The sequence below is a fragment of the Vidua chalybeata genome, chromosome 3 (genome assembly GCF_026979565.1).
Source record: "Vidua chalybeata isolate OUT-0048 chromosome 3, bVidCha1 merged haplotype, whole genome shotgun sequence".
NCBI lineage: Eukaryota > Metazoa > Chordata > Aves > Passeriformes > Viduidae > Vidua > Vidua chalybeata.
Genome location: NC_071532.1, coordinates 56613259 through 56633941, shown reverse-complemented (window position 1 = coordinate 56633941; position 20683 = coordinate 56613259). Strand labels below are relative to the sequence as shown.

The 20683-nt window shown below is 42.7% G+C and overlaps 1 protein-coding gene across 2 annotated transcripts in view; it reads right to left on the bottom strand.

Moving 5' to 3' along the window:
* FNDC1 (fibronectin type III domain containing 1) overlaps nucleotides 1-20683 on the bottom strand; it is a 63806-nt gene that overhangs the window by 37638 nt on the left and 5485 nt on the right. Inside the window, exons 1-4 of one of the 2 annotated variants that reach the window (XM_053939132.1) lie at nucleotides 18891-18902; nucleotides 2663-2872; nucleotides 2180-2278; nucleotides 232-346 (exon numbers count right to left, since the gene is read on the bottom strand). In XM_053939132.1, the coding sequence (XP_053795107.1) occupies nucleotides 232-346; nucleotides 2180-2278; nucleotides 2663-2864 (416 nt within the window). In that variant the 5' untranslated portion in view covers nucleotides 2865-2872; nucleotides 18891-18902. Of the gene's footprint in view, nucleotides 1-231; nucleotides 347-2179; nucleotides 2279-2662; nucleotides 2873-18890; nucleotides 18903-20683 lie in introns of those variants that run through there. The other variant, XM_053939131.1, reaches the window with a different exon arrangement.

Genomic DNA, 20683 nt, shown 5'->3' with positions numbered 1-20683 from the left:
TGGAACAGCCAAATACTGGAGCTAGTGCTGGCAACATTTCAGAAGGGATGTAAACCCCTGTGTGAGTGAGTACAACACTCACACAGATCTCTAAATGCTAACAAGCAGGGCGCTAGGAGGCAAGCTGAATTATTCTCATAACCAACAGCAATTAAATGAATGCAAAAGTATTCAGTAGAGCATTGGCAGCAGTTCCCCTTCAGTACCATTTAAAAACCCAGGGCTAAGTACCTATTTGCTGCAACCTTCCGCTTTTCATACAGTGGGTCTGTCCAAGTAACAAGCACAGACTGAGAGGACATAACTCGAACTGTTACATCTTGTGCCACCTCCACCTCTTCCTCCTCTGAAATGGCAAAACAGAACAGCATATCCTTAACAACATTGGAGCTCTCGTAAAAAGCAGCAAATGTCTTCAACTGACACTATAATATTCGCACAGCACAGTTGATTTAGAAATACAGGTGGGAGTGGAAGACTAATTACATTGGTTACTAATGGTATTTCATGGAAAGATAATGTCTTTTGTTAGCTGTGTGCCTGCAAGACGACAGTACTAATACATTCTACAGTCCTTCAATATTCTACTCATCCCCAAACTGTTACTCATTGCAAATGTTTTATTAACATACTGATATTCACCATCTCTGGCAAATGCACTGCTAGAGGTACCTGGAGAGCAGAAATTTTGTCTTAAAGAAAATTCTGAGATTTTAAAATCAGGTTTCATTTTGAAGGGCAATAAAACCTTCTTCAAAATGTTTTTCACAAGGGAGAATTAGTGTATATTTTATGGTTTTGAGTGCTTCAAACAGGTTGTTTGAATTCAGCTTTAATTTTTCATGGTATACAAGAAAAAATGAAAAATATCATTGAAGTGGGCTGTTTTGACATATCAGAGTACTTTTTGAAAATAATTTACAAAATTTTAAAATTAAGTGAAACTAATTTGATATTCTGTGATTTTTCATTTTGATGAGTTTTCCTTTTCTATCTGTCCATCAGAGTTGTTTTAGCCTAGTCTATCTACCGGCCAATGAGAGACTTATTACTTTTCCTTATTAGTGTAATGGCAACTATTTCCAAATCTCCCAAAGGCACAGAACGTACAAGGCATGACCTTCCAGACAGAGTTTTATAGACAAGTAACACTGGAAAAAATATAGATGTCTCAGGAAAGGAAAGGAGCCAGTAAACTCTGGAGGATGATCTCATTCTCTAGGGATCTTACTCATATATGACTGAAATTCAGGGAGAAATTGCCCTTCTCTTGCTGAAGAGAAGGGCATTAGCCCAAAATCCAGCACTGTCAGCACAAATGGCAGGCAGCAAGGAGGCACATTTCCCCTTTTCCAAACAGGTTTTTAACGCAAAGCATTTTCAGACAGTTCCAGGTTTTCCAAGCCAAACAGCTACTATGCAAAAATGGCCAAGAGGATCCATCTGCTACCCACAAGTAGCATAGGGGGCCTATTTGCAAAGTTTTGCAAAGAGAGCACCTGAGGAAAGAAAGTGAGCACAATAAAGAGATGAGCATCACATCTCCAGAAAAGGTGTGAGATGGGATTTGAATACAGTTCAACCACAATTCTCAGTTCCTGCATAGGTGTTTATCACCATCAAAATCTCTTAAACACTTTGCCATTCCCATGCCATTCACATCACAGTGTGAGGGGGTGAAAAAGCACACCGGCATGGAGATGACTCAGAATCTCAGTCATCCTTTTTAATCGTGGCAGCAGCATGCAATGACTTCTTTCCAGTGAAAGTGAAAACTTTACCAGGTTGACACTTCTGGTAATCTACCCTTCAGAAAAGGGGTTATAGATCTGAGAAGAAGAAGGCATATCATTTTGGGGGGTCTGGCTTTGATTTAATCAAGTCTTTTCATGCAGTTACTGCAATGCATAATATTTGTCAGTAGATAGAGAGAAGATTAAAGAAAAAAAAGAAAACAAACCAAACAGGACCTCAGAAACTCAACCAACCATGTTACAAAATTGTATTATTTTATTAATCCTGCTTGAATTAGAGAATTAGAGACATCCATCAAGCTCTTTACCCAAAATAGAAAAACCCAGTAGCTCCAGCGCCAAGACTTCCAGTGTAAAAATCACAAAGCTATCTCTTTGCATCCAATTGTCTCCACTCATTGACAGTAGATGTGAAAGAAACATACCTGTGACTTTTCTTTTAGTTAAAGATGACCTATAGACAGGTTGGTTCCGTCCTTGTGAGCTCCTTGATGGCAGCGAAACCACATGAACTGATTCAGAGGCTGTGCAGGCAGGGAAAAAGCAGAAAGTTTCCTGTAACCTTTTTCATTTAAAAGAAAGGATGGATTTCAGAGTGGTCCCACCACTTGTAAGCAGAATCTGAGCTATGGCTCTTCACCCTTTCCTTCTGCTGTTAATATGACAAACTTGCACATGGTGTCTCTTTAACTTAGCATCAAGTTCTCCTACAATTTCTACCCTATTCTCTACATAATACCCTCCCTCTGCTAAGATACAGAACACAATTATAACAAGTGTTTTCATTTTTAGGAAGAAGGGTTTTTGATACCTAGGACAGCATGTGGTGTGCGCTCAGCGGCAGGGGACTACAGAAGTGTGCTAGCTAAGCCATCTAGGAATTTAGAAATCAGGGAAATTTGACTCACCTAGTTTTCTTGCTTCCTGGTTTTGTCGCTCTTGTGGCATCGGAGCATAGCTCATCCTTCGGTTGCTCTCTCCGTATCCACGGGGATAGCCTTGGGATCTGCTGTGTGGACCCCTGAAGCCTGCTCCATAAGGTGGTTTCCACCGAAAAGGTAACTTGCCATCTGAAGACTGGGCTCGCACTCTCAGAGGTCTGCTTGGCATGCCTTTCTCTTCACAAAACAAGCAAATATACACACAAACCCCATGATAGTTACTATGGAGCACATGATATCAGCAGTCCACATATATCTGTTGGAAGCACATCTATTAAGATCAGAATAAAGGGCATAATTTTACGGCTTTTTAAATTTTTTCTGTAAAACCAAATTGGAGTAACAACAAGCTTTCCAAGTGGGATGTACAATACTCAACAGTGCCTTTTCCCAGGCCCTTCAGACAGACCGGTGCAAGACCTTGAAAGTGAAAACATATCATACAAGGACTCCTGCCAGAAACTGGGGATGTCTTGTAGCTTTCCTGCTTAAATATTTTCCTTTTCCTTTTTTTAAACCCCCTTTCCCTACTTCAGGCACACCGGTACATTATTTTTTTGGGAAGAGCTAAAGTTCAGTGTAAAATGAAGCACAGAACAGTTTTACTATTAAAAGCAGGTTCTTTTCTCCTAAACCCATCTCTAATTGTTCTGTTCTCCAACAGACACATGTATAAAATGTCTGTTCTGCACATGCCTCCATTCCTGACTGCCCAAACTCCTATTATATGATCCCTTGAGCACTGTAAAAGGTACCTCATGCAAGTTGGGTATTTTTTAACATTTGCTGACAAGTTGGCAGCATTCTTTTAAGAAGTCACACTGGTTCAAGACTTGACAGCTCTTTCAGTGAAAAAAAAAAATTCCTAGTATCCAATCTAAACCTCCTTTTTGGCAACTTGAGACCATTTCCTCTTGTTCTATCACTTGCAACTTGGGAGAAGAGATTGACTCCCCCCATGCTACAACCTTCTTTCAAGCAGTTGTAGAGCTTAACAAGGCTTTCCCTGAGACCTTTTCTCCTTTTCTCCAGCTGAACAACTCCAGCTCCCACAACATTCCTTTATAAGACCTGTGCTCCAGAACTGTCCCAACCTTGTTGCCCTTCTCTGGACTTCCTCCAGCACCTCAATGGCTTTCTTGTATTGAGGGCCCAAAACTGGACACAGAACTCAAAGTAGTTGAGTATCACCAGTCCAGGTTCAGGGGTATGATCCCTTCCCTGGTCCTGCTGTCACGCTATTTCTCATACATTTTCCTCATGTCCAACCCAAACATCCCAAAGAGCTACCTGCAGCTGCTGCCCAGCGTTACAGCACTACATGTGCCTTCATTCTACCAAGGAGTGACTTTCTTGCAGCCTCCCACCAAGGAGCAGCTGGCTGCTGAGACATGTTTTCCTGTCTTCCTGTTTGGGCCAGCCCACTCCCTTAGGCTCCCACTGGAGCCCATGTGCCATTGGTAGCCACCACATGCCCAGATCTCAACATTTTCTTGAGCATCCCAGCCCTGGCTGAGGGGAGCAACATCTCTCCTCAACCAGGTCTCCCAGGCTGCAGTGGAAGCACACTGTACTGGTTTTCTCTCAACAGCCCTATATGTTCTGGAAGAACACTGCAGCCAAACAGCTCTTCTTCCCCAGTCAAAGCTGCAGCTTTCATCTGCAATTAAAATAGAGTTGCAAGGGATGAAGGATACAAAAGGAACCAGCCCAGCCAGAGAGCCATATGGAAAGTATTCCATGTAAAACAAATGTGGTTTTAGGCAAAGAGAATTGTATCGACCCTAAGGCTGAATGCAGGGGACCAGCTGAGATTTTAAAACCAGGGCTTTCCAAGGCTTCAATTACTTGCCTCATGGTAGCACTACACTCTACTACATTGTTCCCATTTCACTAGTTAGTTCCAGTTTCTATTTATCATTTCTCATCACAATTTGACCAGCAGGAGTCTGAAGGCACCCAAGATGGAGTTATCAGCAATGGTTAAGATGGAGTTATCAGCAATGGTTAAAATGGCATCGCTGATAACTGCTGATCCAACAAAAACAGCGTTTTTGTGTGAAGTCTGTTCCAAGCTTTACAAGAAAGGAACTTCTCATTAAAAATGAAAGGCAGCAGCAGGAGCTTACCACAGCCCAGAAGCCATCAGTCTGGTCTGGAATAAGGCTGAAGGCCCTGACCTCAGCCATACAGGGGAGGATGAAGCTGGGTTCACACCTCCCCATAGAAGTACCTATCAAGTTGCTGTCCCAACAGGTTTAGCCATGCCAAAGGGTCGGCACTTCCCAGTCAAAAGGACATTTCACACTCCTTAAGTTCCCAACAGAGTCACTGTCTTCTGCAGTCACAGCCCCTAAACCTCAGCATCCCCCTGTCCTGGTGTCCTGCTCTCATCTTGGCTCTGGGGAAAAAAAAATCTGAATTTCCACAAGGAGGATAACCCTGGGACTGTAGACACTGAGCAACAAGAAAAACTCATTGTATCCTAAAGACCAGAGTTTTGTCCTCCTGGGCAGGCTCATTCATATTCAAAAAAGCCTTCAGAACCACCACCACCACCAACAACAACAAAAATCACACCAAAAGATTAGAACTATCCTAAACAAGCTATACTCACTAGACAAGGGATGGGAGGAGGAAGTAATAAATCCCATGCATCATTTAAGTAATTCAACTCCCAATGTAGCCCCTTCCTGTGGGGATACTGAACTCCCCAGGAACAATAGTCTTGAACAGTTTTTAAAAAATTAGTTACTAAGTACGTGACTGAACTAAAGGTTGAGTCTTCCTCATCTGTCCATTATTTACCCCTGTAAACATCTCTCTTTTGTTCCAAAACTGATTTAACAGCTTTCTGGACTTCCACTCTGGTCAAACAAAATCAACTGGAAATCATCTTCAGAACTCATCTAAAGATCTACCTGCAATGAAATGCTTTTCTATAGTCTCAAAAATGAGAGTCACTCCCTTTCACTCTCTTCAGTCTCAAAATCCAACATTACTTAAGACTGCAGGAATCTGTGTACAGTATCTTGGCCCCAGAAATTCAGGGCTGGTTAAAACCTTGATATTGACTTTTCACAGATGAAATGTCCACTAGTATCGCCAAAATGTCTCTGTAGTGTAAGAAAGCATTTTACAAATTATGTAAGCCCAAAGCACAAGGTCTAAGCTGAGGGTAAAACATCCTCTGAACAACCACACAAGGAGGAAGCTTGCACTTGCCAAATCATACAGATTCTTCAGAGGGTCTCATCAATTATCTAGCAAAGGAAAACACGAAATAGTTCCAGAAGAAAAGGGAAGTACTGACCCCTAGCAATCAATCTAAAACTGCAGGGGAAAACAAATCAAACAACTCAAACCTATTAAGATACAAGTACAAAAAGTCATTGAAATTTGACATCACAAAAAATTAGGCACTTCAGTTTACCACTACAAGTCTAGGTACAGATTTTTCCTTTTGCCTTTCATATTCAGCAAAAACTTTTCTACACTTGGTGCACCATAACTTCAGGACTGGAAAACTGGACCTATACAATGTGTTCTGCTGCAGAGATGACACATAACTTGGCACAGTCAGTGGACAACATCCATATAGTTCATAAACAACTATCTATCTCTCTTTTCACTTCAGGCAAAAGTCTGGGAGACTGAGTACAGTGACCCAGCCCTGGCCTAAGTAACAGCTTGGAGGCAGAAACTGTAGCTGCAAGAAGATAAAAATGTCATCAGAAAAGACCAAAAATGGTAGCTGGTAAATGAAATCCTGCAAGGGGCAACTTGACCAAAAATCATCAGAATCTGCAGTGCAACAGCAAACTGGCAGGATTTTTGCAGATTTTTTTAGGGGAAAGGTGGTGTTTCAGTTTTTCTTATTATTTTAGATTAAGTTCCAAGCATCAAATGGGACTTTCTGATTCTGAACCCTGTACTTGAGACTACTGCTGCTTTACCAGACAAAACAGTATGAAAGGTTAAAGAAAGTACTGAACTGCTCAGTTCATTCATCCCTCTCAAAAAGCAGATTCCTGTCTTAAGAAGTCTTTAACTGCTCCCTAAGCTCAACTATTTGTCCTTTGAGGTAAGAACCTTGCACCACTGACAATCTGCAATCCAATTTCAGAGCTGAGCAACTCAGTTTACAGACCCCTGCACCTTTCCACTCAAAACCACCACCAGGACTAGAAAAGTACCTCAGCCAGATGCAGTTCCTAGATCTCTGAGCTATTTCTTTGGGAAACAACACTCTGCATACTATGCATTTCCATAAGTGTCCAAGCCCTACCTCCATGAAGATGGCAGCTGTACTTGTAGCAGAAAAGGATAGTTAATTAAAGAACAGGAAAAAAGAGACTATATTTCAATTCCTTAGCTGGCAATTCTAAATTTAATTCCATTTGTGAGGTAAGACTCTTTGTAAAACATTCACATGCGTAAAACCTATTGTACTGGCCATTCCTAGATGCAACTGCTTGAGTGGTGACACTCAATTTCAGGACACACATGGCAAACACATCCTAAGGCAACTCTACAGGTGCCCTTTTTGGGCAGCTTGTGAAACCAAGACAGGATTCTGCCCAGGGGTACAGAAAGACTGAGGAATGTCAGTCCTGCAGAAAGCACCAGGAAAGTCAAAGAGTAAAGCCCCACACTCACATGGCAGTGTTCATGTCCTGGCTGCATCGTGGCCTGACCTTCACCAGGAAAAAATTATTGTTTTCAAAAATCCTTTGCAACATGATCAGCTCTTTCTTCTTCATGCCCCCAACATGTGCTGGTTTCCATATGGTGCTTTACTATCTTCCAGTAGGTAAATCACTTTGTATATTGGCTTTAAGGGTTGGGGCAATTCAGATACACCACCTTATTTTTTCACCAAATTTGAAATAGATTATGAAACAGAGTGTATTTGACAAGGTGAAAGCAGAGCTTTACCAGTGAAGCCAGGCATCTAAGCTCTGCAGTCCTTTGTGCATTTTAAGGCTTTCAACCTTTGTTGATTATTCATGAACAGGAAAAGGAAAATGTCATTTTACCATAACTGAAAAGCAAAGGGGAAAGAAAACATCTCACGATTCTCATCCAGCAATCCACACAGGGGTGGCTGCTCTCCTCCTCACCTTCACATACTCTGTTACCTGTCACCACACAGCTATCCCCAAGCCACATCAGCAGAAAAGAAGAAAGAGGACAAACACAGTATCACAGGAAGATAGTTGTTTTCCACCCAAAAATTAATGTCCCATGTCACTTTGGCTAAGTGTTACTGGATTTTTTTTGATAAGTTTTTTTTCTAAGTTGATGACCCAAGCTCGGTTAAGAAAATGTGAGCAATTCACCATCTTCAATGAGGGCTGGACTGGGGCCATCCCAAGAAGAGTTCACTCTGCAAAGATATTTCCTGCAGTGGGTGAGCCAGTTCAAACAGTGCTGATGTGGCCTTCTGAACTGCAATGTGCTGACTGATCTAAATGCACAAGACTCTAGGCTCAATGATTTCTTTCAGACCTGCCCTGGCACAGAGCAGAACAAGAGCTCTAGTGGGGATCTTCAGAGTAGTGCAGCAGTTAACATGTGTAAAAAGCCTAAGTGTATGACCAGAGAAAGTAGAACTGAAATGGAAAAACAAATCCACCCTGAGGCTTACTGGGTCGGTGGGTCCCCTAGCATTTTAAAATGAACTGTTAAACTTGTCCCTGTGAGGGCTGATCAACTCTTGTAATGCCACTAATTTATACACTCAACATCAGATCTCCTCCTGGAAATAAGATAATCAGTTAAAGCAGTAGAAGCAAGCAACATAAAAATCCTTTGTTTCTTGCAGGAAAAAAAAAAAAAAACTTAGCACATTTCCACACACTTCTGCTTGGCGCAGAAAGCAGGGACTGGAACGCTTTAGTTCCTGCAAAGCACAATGGAATCTGTGCCATAATTCACTGGGCTCCGGTCAGGAGCTTTGGGCAGAGGACCAGTATCCAGCGGTAATGTCTGATTTAAGGAAAATGATTCATTATAGATCTGTAGAGGAGCTACCTGGCATCCGGAGGACATTCTTTAAATTGACAGCGTCAACAGAAGCTTCCAGCGCTCCCTTTGAAGAGCCCTCTGAATGCTAAGCACAGTGGATCAGGGCACTTTTCAAAGTCAGGAATGTAATTCTACACGATTAACACGTGTATTACGACTTAGGAAAAACCAACAGTGAGTTATTGAAGGCTTCACATTCTCCCATTGACATCAATGCACAGGCTTCCTTCTGCATCAATGACCTCTGAAGGGAGCCCTCTGAGGCTGGGCAATGTCTGTCTCTCACACTCACTGGTTTTGGATGCCTCACATCTGGTCTTCTCCAGTGATCAAACTACTGTGCAAAGGCCCCCAGGAACCTCACAAAGGCTGTCAGAGCACACTGCAGCCATGGCCTTGATCTGCAAGTGCCCTTTCAGGGTGTTGTCCAACACCTGCCTGTTCACTGAGTTGGAGGAAAGGTAGTACTGGAGTGACAACAGCTTAGGGGGTTCCTTGTGGGGACAGAGCAGGTGAAACCAGCTGGCAAAGGCACGGGGTTGCCCTCACCATTACTGGCTTCACCCACAGGCTGAGCTGGGGGGACTCCTTTCCATTAACTTATTGGGCTGTAATTGTCTGTTCTCCCTGAAGACTGCACCCTTGGTATCTTGCCCTAATCATGAAGTCACTCATCTACATCTGTTAGTGTATTTATACAGCCAAAACCTTTAAAATGCATTACATCATCAGTGACCATGTTGTTCACCAGGCACTACAAAGAACTCCAGCATCAGAACAGATGAAGTGCACAGTCACTGCACCCACATGTGAGGTATGGACAACAGGTATGTGGTTGTGCACATTCCTTGGCAGGACATTCTCTTGCCAGTCACCATGAGGACAAAGCTGCCTTCTAACCCTTCTGCCTTGTAGGTGTGACTGGTTGGCTTAAACAGACATCACAGATGATGGAAAAGCATCATTTGTATCAGTGCAACCATCCATAGCATATACCTGGGCAAGGGTTAGTCAGTTGAAGCTTCCAGAGAAAACCAACAATGTATCACACAGAGAAATGCAGGGATGAATTAGGGCCCACCTGTGGTTCCCTCGAAAATGACAGCTACAAAGATATGGATAATGTCTCCAGTCAGCATGAAAAGGGGGTAAAATCATGACACTTGGCAAGGGAGAACTGAGACTCAGTAAGCTGTGCTTTGCTGCATGCATTAACCAAGCAACAAAAATTTATGGAAACAGTTCCTCCATCTGGGCCCAGAGCTGCAACAGCAAAAGCCATCCATTCTGAGCCATACAGCTCTCAGAACACCACTGTTATAATTTTAAAACTTGCATTTTCCATCTTTCTCTTTCCACATTCTTCACAAGAGATTCTGTGGATATCTATGCCTTATAAACAGACCCCTTGGTTTATTTTACATAGCTGTGCCACTACTGCATACGTTTTTCACTTATAATTGTCACTTGGAGACTGATATCAGTCTCATGAGCACTTAAATATATCCCTCATCACATGCCTTTGAGTTCTTTGATTCAAGACTGCATTCAAAGCTCTTCACTCTCTCACAGCTTAAACCTTCCTAGTTCCCAGCTGAAGCCTTGGTAGCACACTTTGTCTCCAACTTAATTTGAAATCTACCCCCCGCTCCAGAGGTAGAGGGACCAAGCCATTGCTCCTTTAGGTCCAATGAGAGGACAGAAACCCCTGACAGTCCAGAAGAACTGAGCAGGTGGTCTTCAAGCTCTCCTGGCTGCAGAGCTCTGGCCCTGGGTCTCCTTGTTGCCACCCACACTAATGTGCATGGCCTGGGCTCCAAAACACATGGTTTACATCAGGCCACTGTTTCAGCTCCTGGAGAATTACAGCCCACTGCTCAACTAGGCAGCCACTTCTTGGAGTGCAAAACATGAAACCTATTCCAGCAGCAGGCCTCCTGAAAGCTTCCAAACATCAGGCAGTGAGATGGATATGGATGAATATAGCACACTCTGTAAATCAGGAACAGTATGTAGGGGTGTGACCCTTCTAAAATAAACTCCTCAATCGCTAACAGAAAAGAGAGCAGCATTTATGAAGAATGTACTTTGTATGTCATAAAAACTTTAATTATTCCCAATTCCCTAATAAGTAAAATACAGAAAAAGTTGAACATTTGGCAGACCCATTTCGGAAGTGTTTTTAAAACCAGCTACTCCAAAACCAGCACTGAAAGGTGGCTTTTAAACCTGTCACTCAAAGTATCCCTTTGTCTAGATACATTTCCTCCACCTGGCTGTCTAATAGTAACTCAGATTTATATTAATCTATTTTTCTTTTTGATTCTCATCAATGCATCTTTCAAGGTCCTGATAATATTAGCTTCCTTACATTTGAAGTCTTTGAAGTTCTTCATCTGGTGAAAATAATTTTGTTTCTGGTGGATTGTTCTCTTTTACATGGCTTAACCGTGTCAGCCAGAGATACTGCCAAAATACTGACAACATAAGGACATTTTTTTCCTATGCAGGACAGAGTCATAATTCTGACTCCAGCTGTTCCTTAAGAGTCCAGAAAACAGTCTGAGGATTAGGTGGTACCATTAGCAGAATTAGGCTTACAGCCCTTAAGTTTTTGATAGCAAATAAAAATCATATCTATGCTATTTGACTACGTTTCAAATGTTAATACAGGTATCCTTTCACTCTTTTTTTACTGACTTCAAGTCTAACCTTTTCTAAACTTAAAAATGGAAGACTGTAAGGAAGGACTGGATGCCTGTGGTACTCTAGTTTGACCTGAAGCTCCCTGACTTCAGTGGAAACCTCTACTTCATCAGGCCTGTCACTGGAAATTTGATTTGCAAGAAGGGGGACTCACTGATTTTACAGAAAAACAAGTTTATAGCAAAGCTCACCTATTTCTTTTACATCAACAAGGAGGGATAGCTTGAGCTGTCAATAGATCTGATAAAGCCGTTGACCCAAATGATTCCATATACACCCCTTCAACTCCTCATCTGCAGGATAAAGGGCATATTAGTACTTCTCTACTGAAATGCACCTGAGGTTTCCCAGTGCTGACACCACACTGCCTCATGAGACTCCTGGCTGTCTCAACTGGCAGCTCCTGTGACACTCAGATTCTGCTTACTGTGCAAGAAACTCTCATCTCTTGGCTTCACTGGACACTCAATTGTAGAAATAGCACAAATATCAACTTACAACATCTTAAGCCCTGTTTCTGAGATAAATCAGAGCCTGAGGCTGCTTTAAATGGTGCAGTCTGAATTTAATCTGACTGCAATCACAAACACAACAAAAGCACAGGATAAAGTTAGAACTGAGCTTGTTTTCCCGCAGATAATCCTTGTACAGGCTGTCCTCTAGCCCTAGTCAGAAGTTCAGTGACAGGAAGGAAACCTGCCTGAGAAAATTAGAACAATGAGCCCACACCAAGCAACTCATGCCATGGCAAGACATTGTCAGGAATAAAGCATCCCCCTTCAAAGTCTGTGTCTTTCCACACCATGTTCATGACTGTAGTCACCACATTGTTTTCACCTACACTTTGTTGTTGTTTTCATATTCATGTTCTTTATTTACTATAAACTGTGGTAACTTCTTTGTTTCTAACAGTCTAAGATGAAGCACACACTACATCAAAACTGTGTCAGGAAAGTTAAGAGCAAACATAACATTGCCACAAAGCTAACAGACCTACAATTTTGGTTAGTTTCCTATTTAAAATTAGGGACACTTGACTCATACTACTTTTTAATGTATATTTTTGCTGTCAAAGAAGGTATTGAAAACAGACTGTTCATTTAAGAGAAGTGGACAGCACAGAAAAGAAACCCACAATATGGTCCCGAATATGTGGAAGCCACATCTTCCCTGGGACATCCCTGACTTCCACCTGTACCATCCTCACACTCTCTTCACAGCCACCTCTACAAAGGCTGGGGCCTTTAACAGCATTGGCCTTGGAAACACAGCTTAATCAGAAGAAGCCCACTGGTATCACGAGTGGTAACACTCTCCTTAGTGGGGAGAAGTGGGTTTTAAGCAGTTCATATTTCTCTCTCTGACTGCAGGAGAAGGTAGAAGAAATCCCTGAGAGATTCCAAAGGCAGCAGGATCCCCCCAAGCAACTCCATGGCTCCTGAGGGCAGACCCAAGGGCCCTCATGCATCCATCTGTCACTGGTGCTTGGGGCAAGCTCATGGGTTTCAACAGCCTCTTCCATGCAAGCTCCTGGAAAGCAGGGCTGCCCTTTGTTCACCACTACCCCAGTCCCCTGTTTGTCCCTCAAACATTTCAAAGGCTGTCAGAGGTGTGGGGATACTCTAAGTGCCACTTGGAACCCAGGCAGGATTTTGGCTGCACAACCCGTGATGAGCAAAAACACTCTTATTCTCCTCTAACAATCTGGCAAGTTTGACCATGACAACAGCAGAAGGTGGCATGAAGACAACAAAAAACTTGCACTAGGATGGATATTATCCCTCTTGTAAAGTATACTGACTCCCACACCGAGAGCTGCCACATCTGAGACACAATCTCTACATGTGTTTCTAGGACAAAAAATTGACTGCTGGTACAAATGTATATGGTAAAATCCACCATGGCAGTAGGAAAAAATAACATCAGCTGGTAGCACTGCTCCATTTAACTGAAGTTTATGGTGGCTTCATGAAAACCTGGAATAAGACAGAATATTTGCTCAGAGTGACTTAGTCTCAGTGGCTTTCTCACATTCTGTGAAGCTGCCACTGAGGAAATGTTTCATTTCCACATAAGGAAATACATGCAGAGCTTTCTTTAAGTTGAAGGTGAAACTGGAACCACAGTTGATGCCCACACAGCTATGGCTAGATAGGAAGGATGCAGGATTACAAGCTCACAAATGCCCTTCTCTCCAGCACTGACACCAGCATGGAGCTTGCACAATGCTGCTCTGCCCAGACTGGACATGGGTCCTGGGTGTGTGAGTTACTGCACTGCAGCTTACCCACATTTACTGTCACTCCCACACAGGTTGCAGATGAGACAGCTTATTTCCCTCTAGCTGGACCTCAGAGGATGCCTGCAGGTGAGGTAGTAAAAAAAGAGAGTATTGTTTCTAGGCTGCCAGGCATCCCCTCCACCACTGCTCCCTCCCCCTGTGCCCACAGCCTGAGGAAGCTTTGAAGTGGCTTGGCAGGGGACACAAGTCAGAGCCAGAGCATGCGCTTCTGTGAGCCAACCTCTGTCCTGCTCCCCACAGCTATGGCCATAGATCTCCAGTAAGGAAAACACACACCCATTAAAATTGCACTGCTCATTAGGAGGCTAACTAAACCGTGGCAGCATCTTTATGCTGTGCACCTGGATCATTTCTTATGAACCTCAGTCTGCTCTCCTTTCACATCCGTGCAATCTCATTAAAACCAGTGGCATGTTATAGAAGCGCTCAAGTGAAGAATGAGGCCCTGCTCACTTAAAGGCTGAAGAAAACATTGTATGTAATTATCCTGATGGAGGATATGGACTAGGCTTACGGGAAGTCACAGGAGGAAGCACAGCTCTCCTTCTGCACCAGCTTTCACTCAAACCTCATCAGGCAGTGGTTACCAACATCCACAAAGCACAAAGCTTCGCATGCTTTATTCATATTATTCATTTATCTGAGATTTTTATCATCAGTTAAATTCTTCTACCCAAATACCCAATTTCCTTTCAAATTTCTCTCAGCTATTGGTTGCTGGGATGTTTCATGGCCCATCCTCAAAGCGGGAGACAAATGGTAGCCTACAGCCTACTCTGTATTGTTTTGTGATGGGCTGTGGGAGGAAAGTGACAACCCTCAGTCACCTTCACATCCCCTGAAAAGCCTGTTAATCTCAGCCACTTTAACACAGCAAATGGATTACATCAGTCATTTGTGGGCACAGCAACAAGTGTTAACCAAGCCACAACTAGTAAAAAAACCTTATGGCTTCAACTGTTATTCAGAAATCTAGGATTTTGAAAATTTCAGAAAATTGATTTTCACTTATTAAAAAAAAAATGGGAAAAAGATGATCAGTAGGATACTTCTGAAATGAAGATTGGGTTTGAATCCAAAGCATTGGTAATCTGAATGCTGTGTTTCTGCTTTTAGTTCATTCCTTTACGCATATCACAGACTTAACCAAATCATCCTCAAGGATCCTACTTACATTTGGGATGGTTGATTTACATTTCTTTCCAAAACAACTTCAATATAGATAAATTTTCTCCCTTACCCAGTGAAATAGCACAGATTTTTTAATCTACTGGAGATTCATATGCTTATGTAAAGTCTTTCCATTCCATCTTTAGTTGAAGTGCATGTTCAACTTTCCATTTGAAACTGCCAAAAATGCCTCAGACTCACAAAGTCAGAGAGTAGGAATTCAAGTTTCATCATGCATTGAAGGAAAATAAAATCTAAAACTCTTCATTTTTGTTTCACATTTCCAAACCTTTTATAAATCAGAAAAGTTAGTTTCCCAAGGTTCAGGTTTGCTAAGAACAAAACTCAGGCTCAACATTAGTGTCTGCTCTTTCATTAGCAGCTCTCAGAGATTAAGTTACTTTACACAGACTGGAAAACGTAAATCTTAAAATAACATAGTCTTTGCTGCTTCCTCTTAATGGAAAATGAAAATAAAAACCACTAAAATAGTATTTATATAGCTCTAATAAGAAACTGTTCACGATTCATGTCTTGAAGTAAGACCCACTCTGATTCTTCTAACTAACTTTATTCCACATTATTTATTACAAAAGTTTTTTTCCAAATCTACACATGTAGCTTTGTACTGTAAAAGGGAAGCTGGTGGTGCACGCTCTAGGGCTCCCAAAGTGCAAAACTCATAAATCCTAGATAAATGGACAGAATACTATGATCACTATTTTTAGGAGCTCTGTATTAGGTTGGGCTCAGATAGGCACAGATCTTCACTACTGATAAATTACTTTCTTATTTAATTTCTTTTCCAAAGAGCAACTTTCTGCAGTCATATTCAAAGCAATGTCTTCATGCTGACATGAAGCTGAGCTGTTTCACACATTATAAGCAGTTCTATCATAGCTGAGCAGATACATCTGAGACACACGGCAGCAGCCACTTGGATTCGCCTCATCATGACTTGTCAAGTACTGGGACAGTTGGCGAAGATTTTGCCCAATTAATAACCTTGAAAATAATCTGAACATATAAAAAAGATGCAGTGACAGCTCTGCAGGTTTGTAAAAGAGAATCTATGCCATCTTCCTTGGGTTAACCCAGGGACATCTAGAACTGAAAATACACATATCTACATTGGTTAGGTCTCCAGTGTTGAGGTTCAAGACTTGCAGCTTCTCCCCACAGAGCATAGAATATCCCTGACCAGTGGGATGTACAGCAAGATGAGCCTCTGGGGAAGAAGAAAATCAATCCTTCCTGTTAACAAAGCCTCTGCAAAAATCAGGAGAGCAAGTCTCAGGAAGGACTTCCAGAGTCTTTAACATGCCCTAACTAGCAGCCTGCTAGATCTACGTACCAATGTACATGGACTCCTACTTTATGCTATTCATGTTGGTGTTTGAACACCCAAAGTAGGAGATTTGGAAGGAAGGATGCAGTGGAAGGGTGTATTGATGCAGCCCACTCTGACTGCTGCTAGGTGACCTGTGACACCAAGCTGGCTGCGGTACAGTTCAGAGGAATGAAGCTTTCTAGTACCAAAACACCCGCCCAGCACTGCCCGCTTTGCTTGTGAGCTCTGACCCACCCATCACCAATGCTGGTGACCTATAATGATGTTGTGATGAAAAATAATTCCCTCTCTCTTCAAACTTGAGCCTCTGATGAAAACCAGCCCTTACTTCTGTGGCAGTGGTATCCTCTACTTTCACAGGGCTTTGACTAGATCTGCATGGCAAGGACAGGTTACCCAACAGGGCAATGGGCAGCCTGAATCTGGGTGTTCTGTGTGGCCAGTGCTGGGGAAGCATCCCTGCAGCAACAGCAGAGACAAGGTTCGAGCTTGGATCCCTCAAACCAAGGCTGGCTGCTAAGAGCAAGGCAAGGAAATTTGCACTATTTTACAAGTAACTTAAGCAACTTGCTAACCTTTTGTGGGTTGGCCATCTGCTACTATTCAGGAGCATAAACATTTTGCTGAAGCTGCAAAGCTTCCTGAAACACAGTGATTTCCTTCCATACAAAGAGGCCCCAAATTACTCAAAAGCTCCTACAAGCATTTTGAAGTTTCACTATTTTCCTTCTCAGTTTTTATGGGGACTACTTGCAAGCATAACAAAAGTTTGGGGGTTTTAGAATGTATTTATACAGCACAAGCAGAGAAAAAATATATTTGCAAAAGGTCCAACTGCTGAAAAACCCAAAGGGTTCATTTCATGTTGGCAAAAATCTTGCAAACTCTATGTCTAATTTTATGAGGCTCTTATGTTAGGATTCATAGGGTCTGTTTCTGCCACCCTCACTACAATTACTAGCAGCTTGTTCTGTAAGTGTCCAGTCCTAAGAAAAATCGTGCTTCTCCCAAAGGAAAGCAACAGATAGAACAGTAGGCATGTGCTAAAATTAACTCCTCCATCTTCAAACACACCATCTTCTTTCAGAAACATCCATACTAACTCATCAGATACTCTGATGCTTCTATCCACCAGACCCCAAGGTCCATCAGTTATCTGAGCTCTCACTTCAGCTCTCTCCACTGGGCTGAATCCTTCCTATCTCCCTGCTGGTGTTAGGAAAAAAAATCTTGTTTTTTCTTGTATTTCCTTCTCCCTTCCCTCTGTTGACACACACATGACAGTTCCTTCCCTCCACTCCCAGTGGGAATGTGGATACCATCCTCTCCCAGACACACTCCCACTGTGCACTGTACAGGCACAACTGTGGCCACACCACACTGCCTGTGACTACCCTGTGCTAGCATAACGTGGGACAGCTGGCTTGTCACCACCACAAGGGAAGACTTAAGCCAGTTCCAAGCCATTTCTCTTTTAATTTCACTTAGGAAGTGGTCTGAAATCAGTTTCCATCCCTCCAAGGTTTCACACTCATTCCCATTCCCACGTCACGTCATCAACTGCAGGTTTCCAGCCCAACCTGCACGATGTGATACCAAACACAACTAGAATCCCACAGTGTCTCATACTACTCATCATCCCACCCTGAGGGTAATTTAAACAGGTGTTTTGCAGATGAAAGAAAGTGTGTTAGCAGAGGTGTCTGGCCCTCAGCAATCAGCATTTCCAAGGGGCATGTCATAACTGCACTGGGGCCTCACTTGCTGGGAGGGCAGATGAGGAGCACGTATGGTGTGAGACATCTTGTGGCAATAAATTTGTGCTCAGCAACTGAAACCCAGCAGCTCTGACTTGGGAATGGCTTTCATGAAAACACGTACAGTGCCCACTGAGCCTGATTCTCATTTAAGCATGGAGTCAGGCTCCTGGAGGATCAGCTTGACTTACAGTAGCCATTACGAGTGAAGAAAAGGAGTTTAGTGCCCTGGCAGAGCAATCACTGCATTGCAAACAAAATAATACATCACTGTACACATCTAGCATGGAAACTTGGCTTGCTAATATTGCTGTTTAAGGTTTAGACTTTCTAGGTTTTCAATACTGTTGCTGTGCTATCACAGAACAGCTTTTCTGGTTAATTTCATTTTCTTTTGACTTTGTAAGGACAGCAATTTTGCTTCTGCGTGTATTCAGCTTTGGGCAACTGGGCAATTCACAAGACATCAGTCATTACTTCTTGTTTGGAAAATTTCAAGCAGAAGAGAGTAGAGTCTTAGCTTGGGCAGTTCTTCAGCACTGCAGCATGGAAAAAACATTCAGCCCATTTTTAAAACAGGGCCAGTAGAGCTCAGGAAAGGTGAGATGTCACTTTCAAAGGTGAGATGTCACTTTTTCAAAGAAAAAAACATTCAACTCGTTATTAAAACAGGGCCAGTGGAGCTCAGGAAAGGTGAGACACCACTTTCAAAGTCTGTCTTAGACTTTTGAATGAAACCAGACCTTGTGATCCCCACTCACTTCCCTAGTAACATAATCTTAGACACTTATCAAATACATATATTGCAAATACATGCAACCTGAAATCAGCCTGAAGTCTCAGAGCAGCAAAGCCAAATGGAGCATTTCCATCACTTACATTTGGTTTTAAATTGTTTGTAGCCCCTCTGCTTTGGGAGACCAGAAACATGAGACCAATGGCACAGCTGGGACAGAGGCTGACACAAAGCTCAGCTGATGCAGCCACACATAACCCAGAGCACCCACTCCTGCAAAGTGCAGCGAGCCCTCAGCCAAGTCATTGCTTGGCTGAGGATTGCTGTCAGCTTCACACTACTGCAGCCTCTTGGAGCGCGAGCTGAGGGCCATCTGCAATGCATCCCGGGCTAAAGACCACACAATTATGTCACCGAGCTCGGCATGGCTTCAAAAGGTGATGAAAGGGAAAGACACGCAGACTGTGCGAAAGTGCAGCTCAGTTACTCATGCAGGGGCAGATTCTGATGCTGTTAGGTGCTTCCATGGGGCTGCCACATGAAGCAAGACAGTACCCAGCAGGAGTTACAGCATCTAAATCCAGCTCTCCATCCATCTGGCTACAGCCTGTATCCTGCTGTGCTCTCAGACCTGCCCCAAGATCTCAGCAGCAAAGGCAAAATTAAAGGCTGTCTTCCTGAGGCTGAGAACATGAAGCCTGGCTACTTCTCAGGCTGCAGGATGGGTGCTAGGCTTGGGAACTGGGTGCTGCTCCACACTCCCTTCCCTCAGCAGCAGGAGCATCCAGGGGCTCTGAGAGGGCTGGTGAGACGGGTGGGAGGGCTTGGGCTGTTCTCTGGTACCACAAAACATGCACGGCAGCATGTTTTGCCAGTTACATTTGCTGCTTTCCATTGTGGGAATTTTAAGGCACACTCAGTTGTTATTTCCTGATTCCAGCTAAACCCTTCTGTACACTCTTCCAAGGACACCACTCTGAAAGAAGGGATTAAAGAAGGGATTAAGCACTTCATAACAGAATACCAAAACAAATTATGTTGACTATTCAATTTCTCTTATTTTTGTATTTGTTTTTTAGAGACACGGAAACACTAACATTGCAGCTCCAGCAGTCCTGCACTTTTTCCCAAAAAAAAGTTTCATCCAAAATATTGCAGTCAGCTCTACAGTAAACATGACAAATAACCATTTGAAGAGTGGCCTCTTATTTTACAGCAAATGTATATATTAAGAACAACCAACTCCTCCAATGGAAAAATAATCAGTTTAGTGCAGGAAGAATACAACAGTCAGAAAGATTTGCTGGAACTAGGATCATTGCAGGATGCCCAAGAGGACTTAATAACTATGTAATAGTGGAATAGCTGCACTGGAACTGTGAAATATGAATACACTCCACAGTCCTCAAAGAGTAATTTACTCTGTTTAATGAAGAGCTGATTTGATGACTGAGTTATTCACCGAAGAGGGTTGATTTAAAATGCACACTTCTCCAGACCACTTTTTAATGTGTACATAGTTAAATTTGGATGTTCATTTTATGTGTTCTTCCAGGATGAGGAGAAGCTTGGACAGCCTTCCTTACCACTGGATTTCAGTATTACATTTGATGTAACTAACAATTTCTCTTTGTTTAGGAAAAGGTCTCTGTTTAAAGCACACAATTGCTACATGGCTTGGGTCTTTCTTCCACTTTTCCTTGCTTCTCCACTCCTTAAGACTATTTGCTTTAAATACAGACCTGCCAAATGCAAGCATCTATACCAAAATGGAGACATATGCAGGCTGATTTCAGAGGCACTGAAGAGTGCTCAGCTGTCACCACAGCACAGAGATGCGACACAGCCGGGGTACACAACCCAACCTGGCACATGGGAAAAGCTGCTGTGTCCCACTGCACAGTTGTCATTTATGAAAAGCTAACAATAGGCCAGA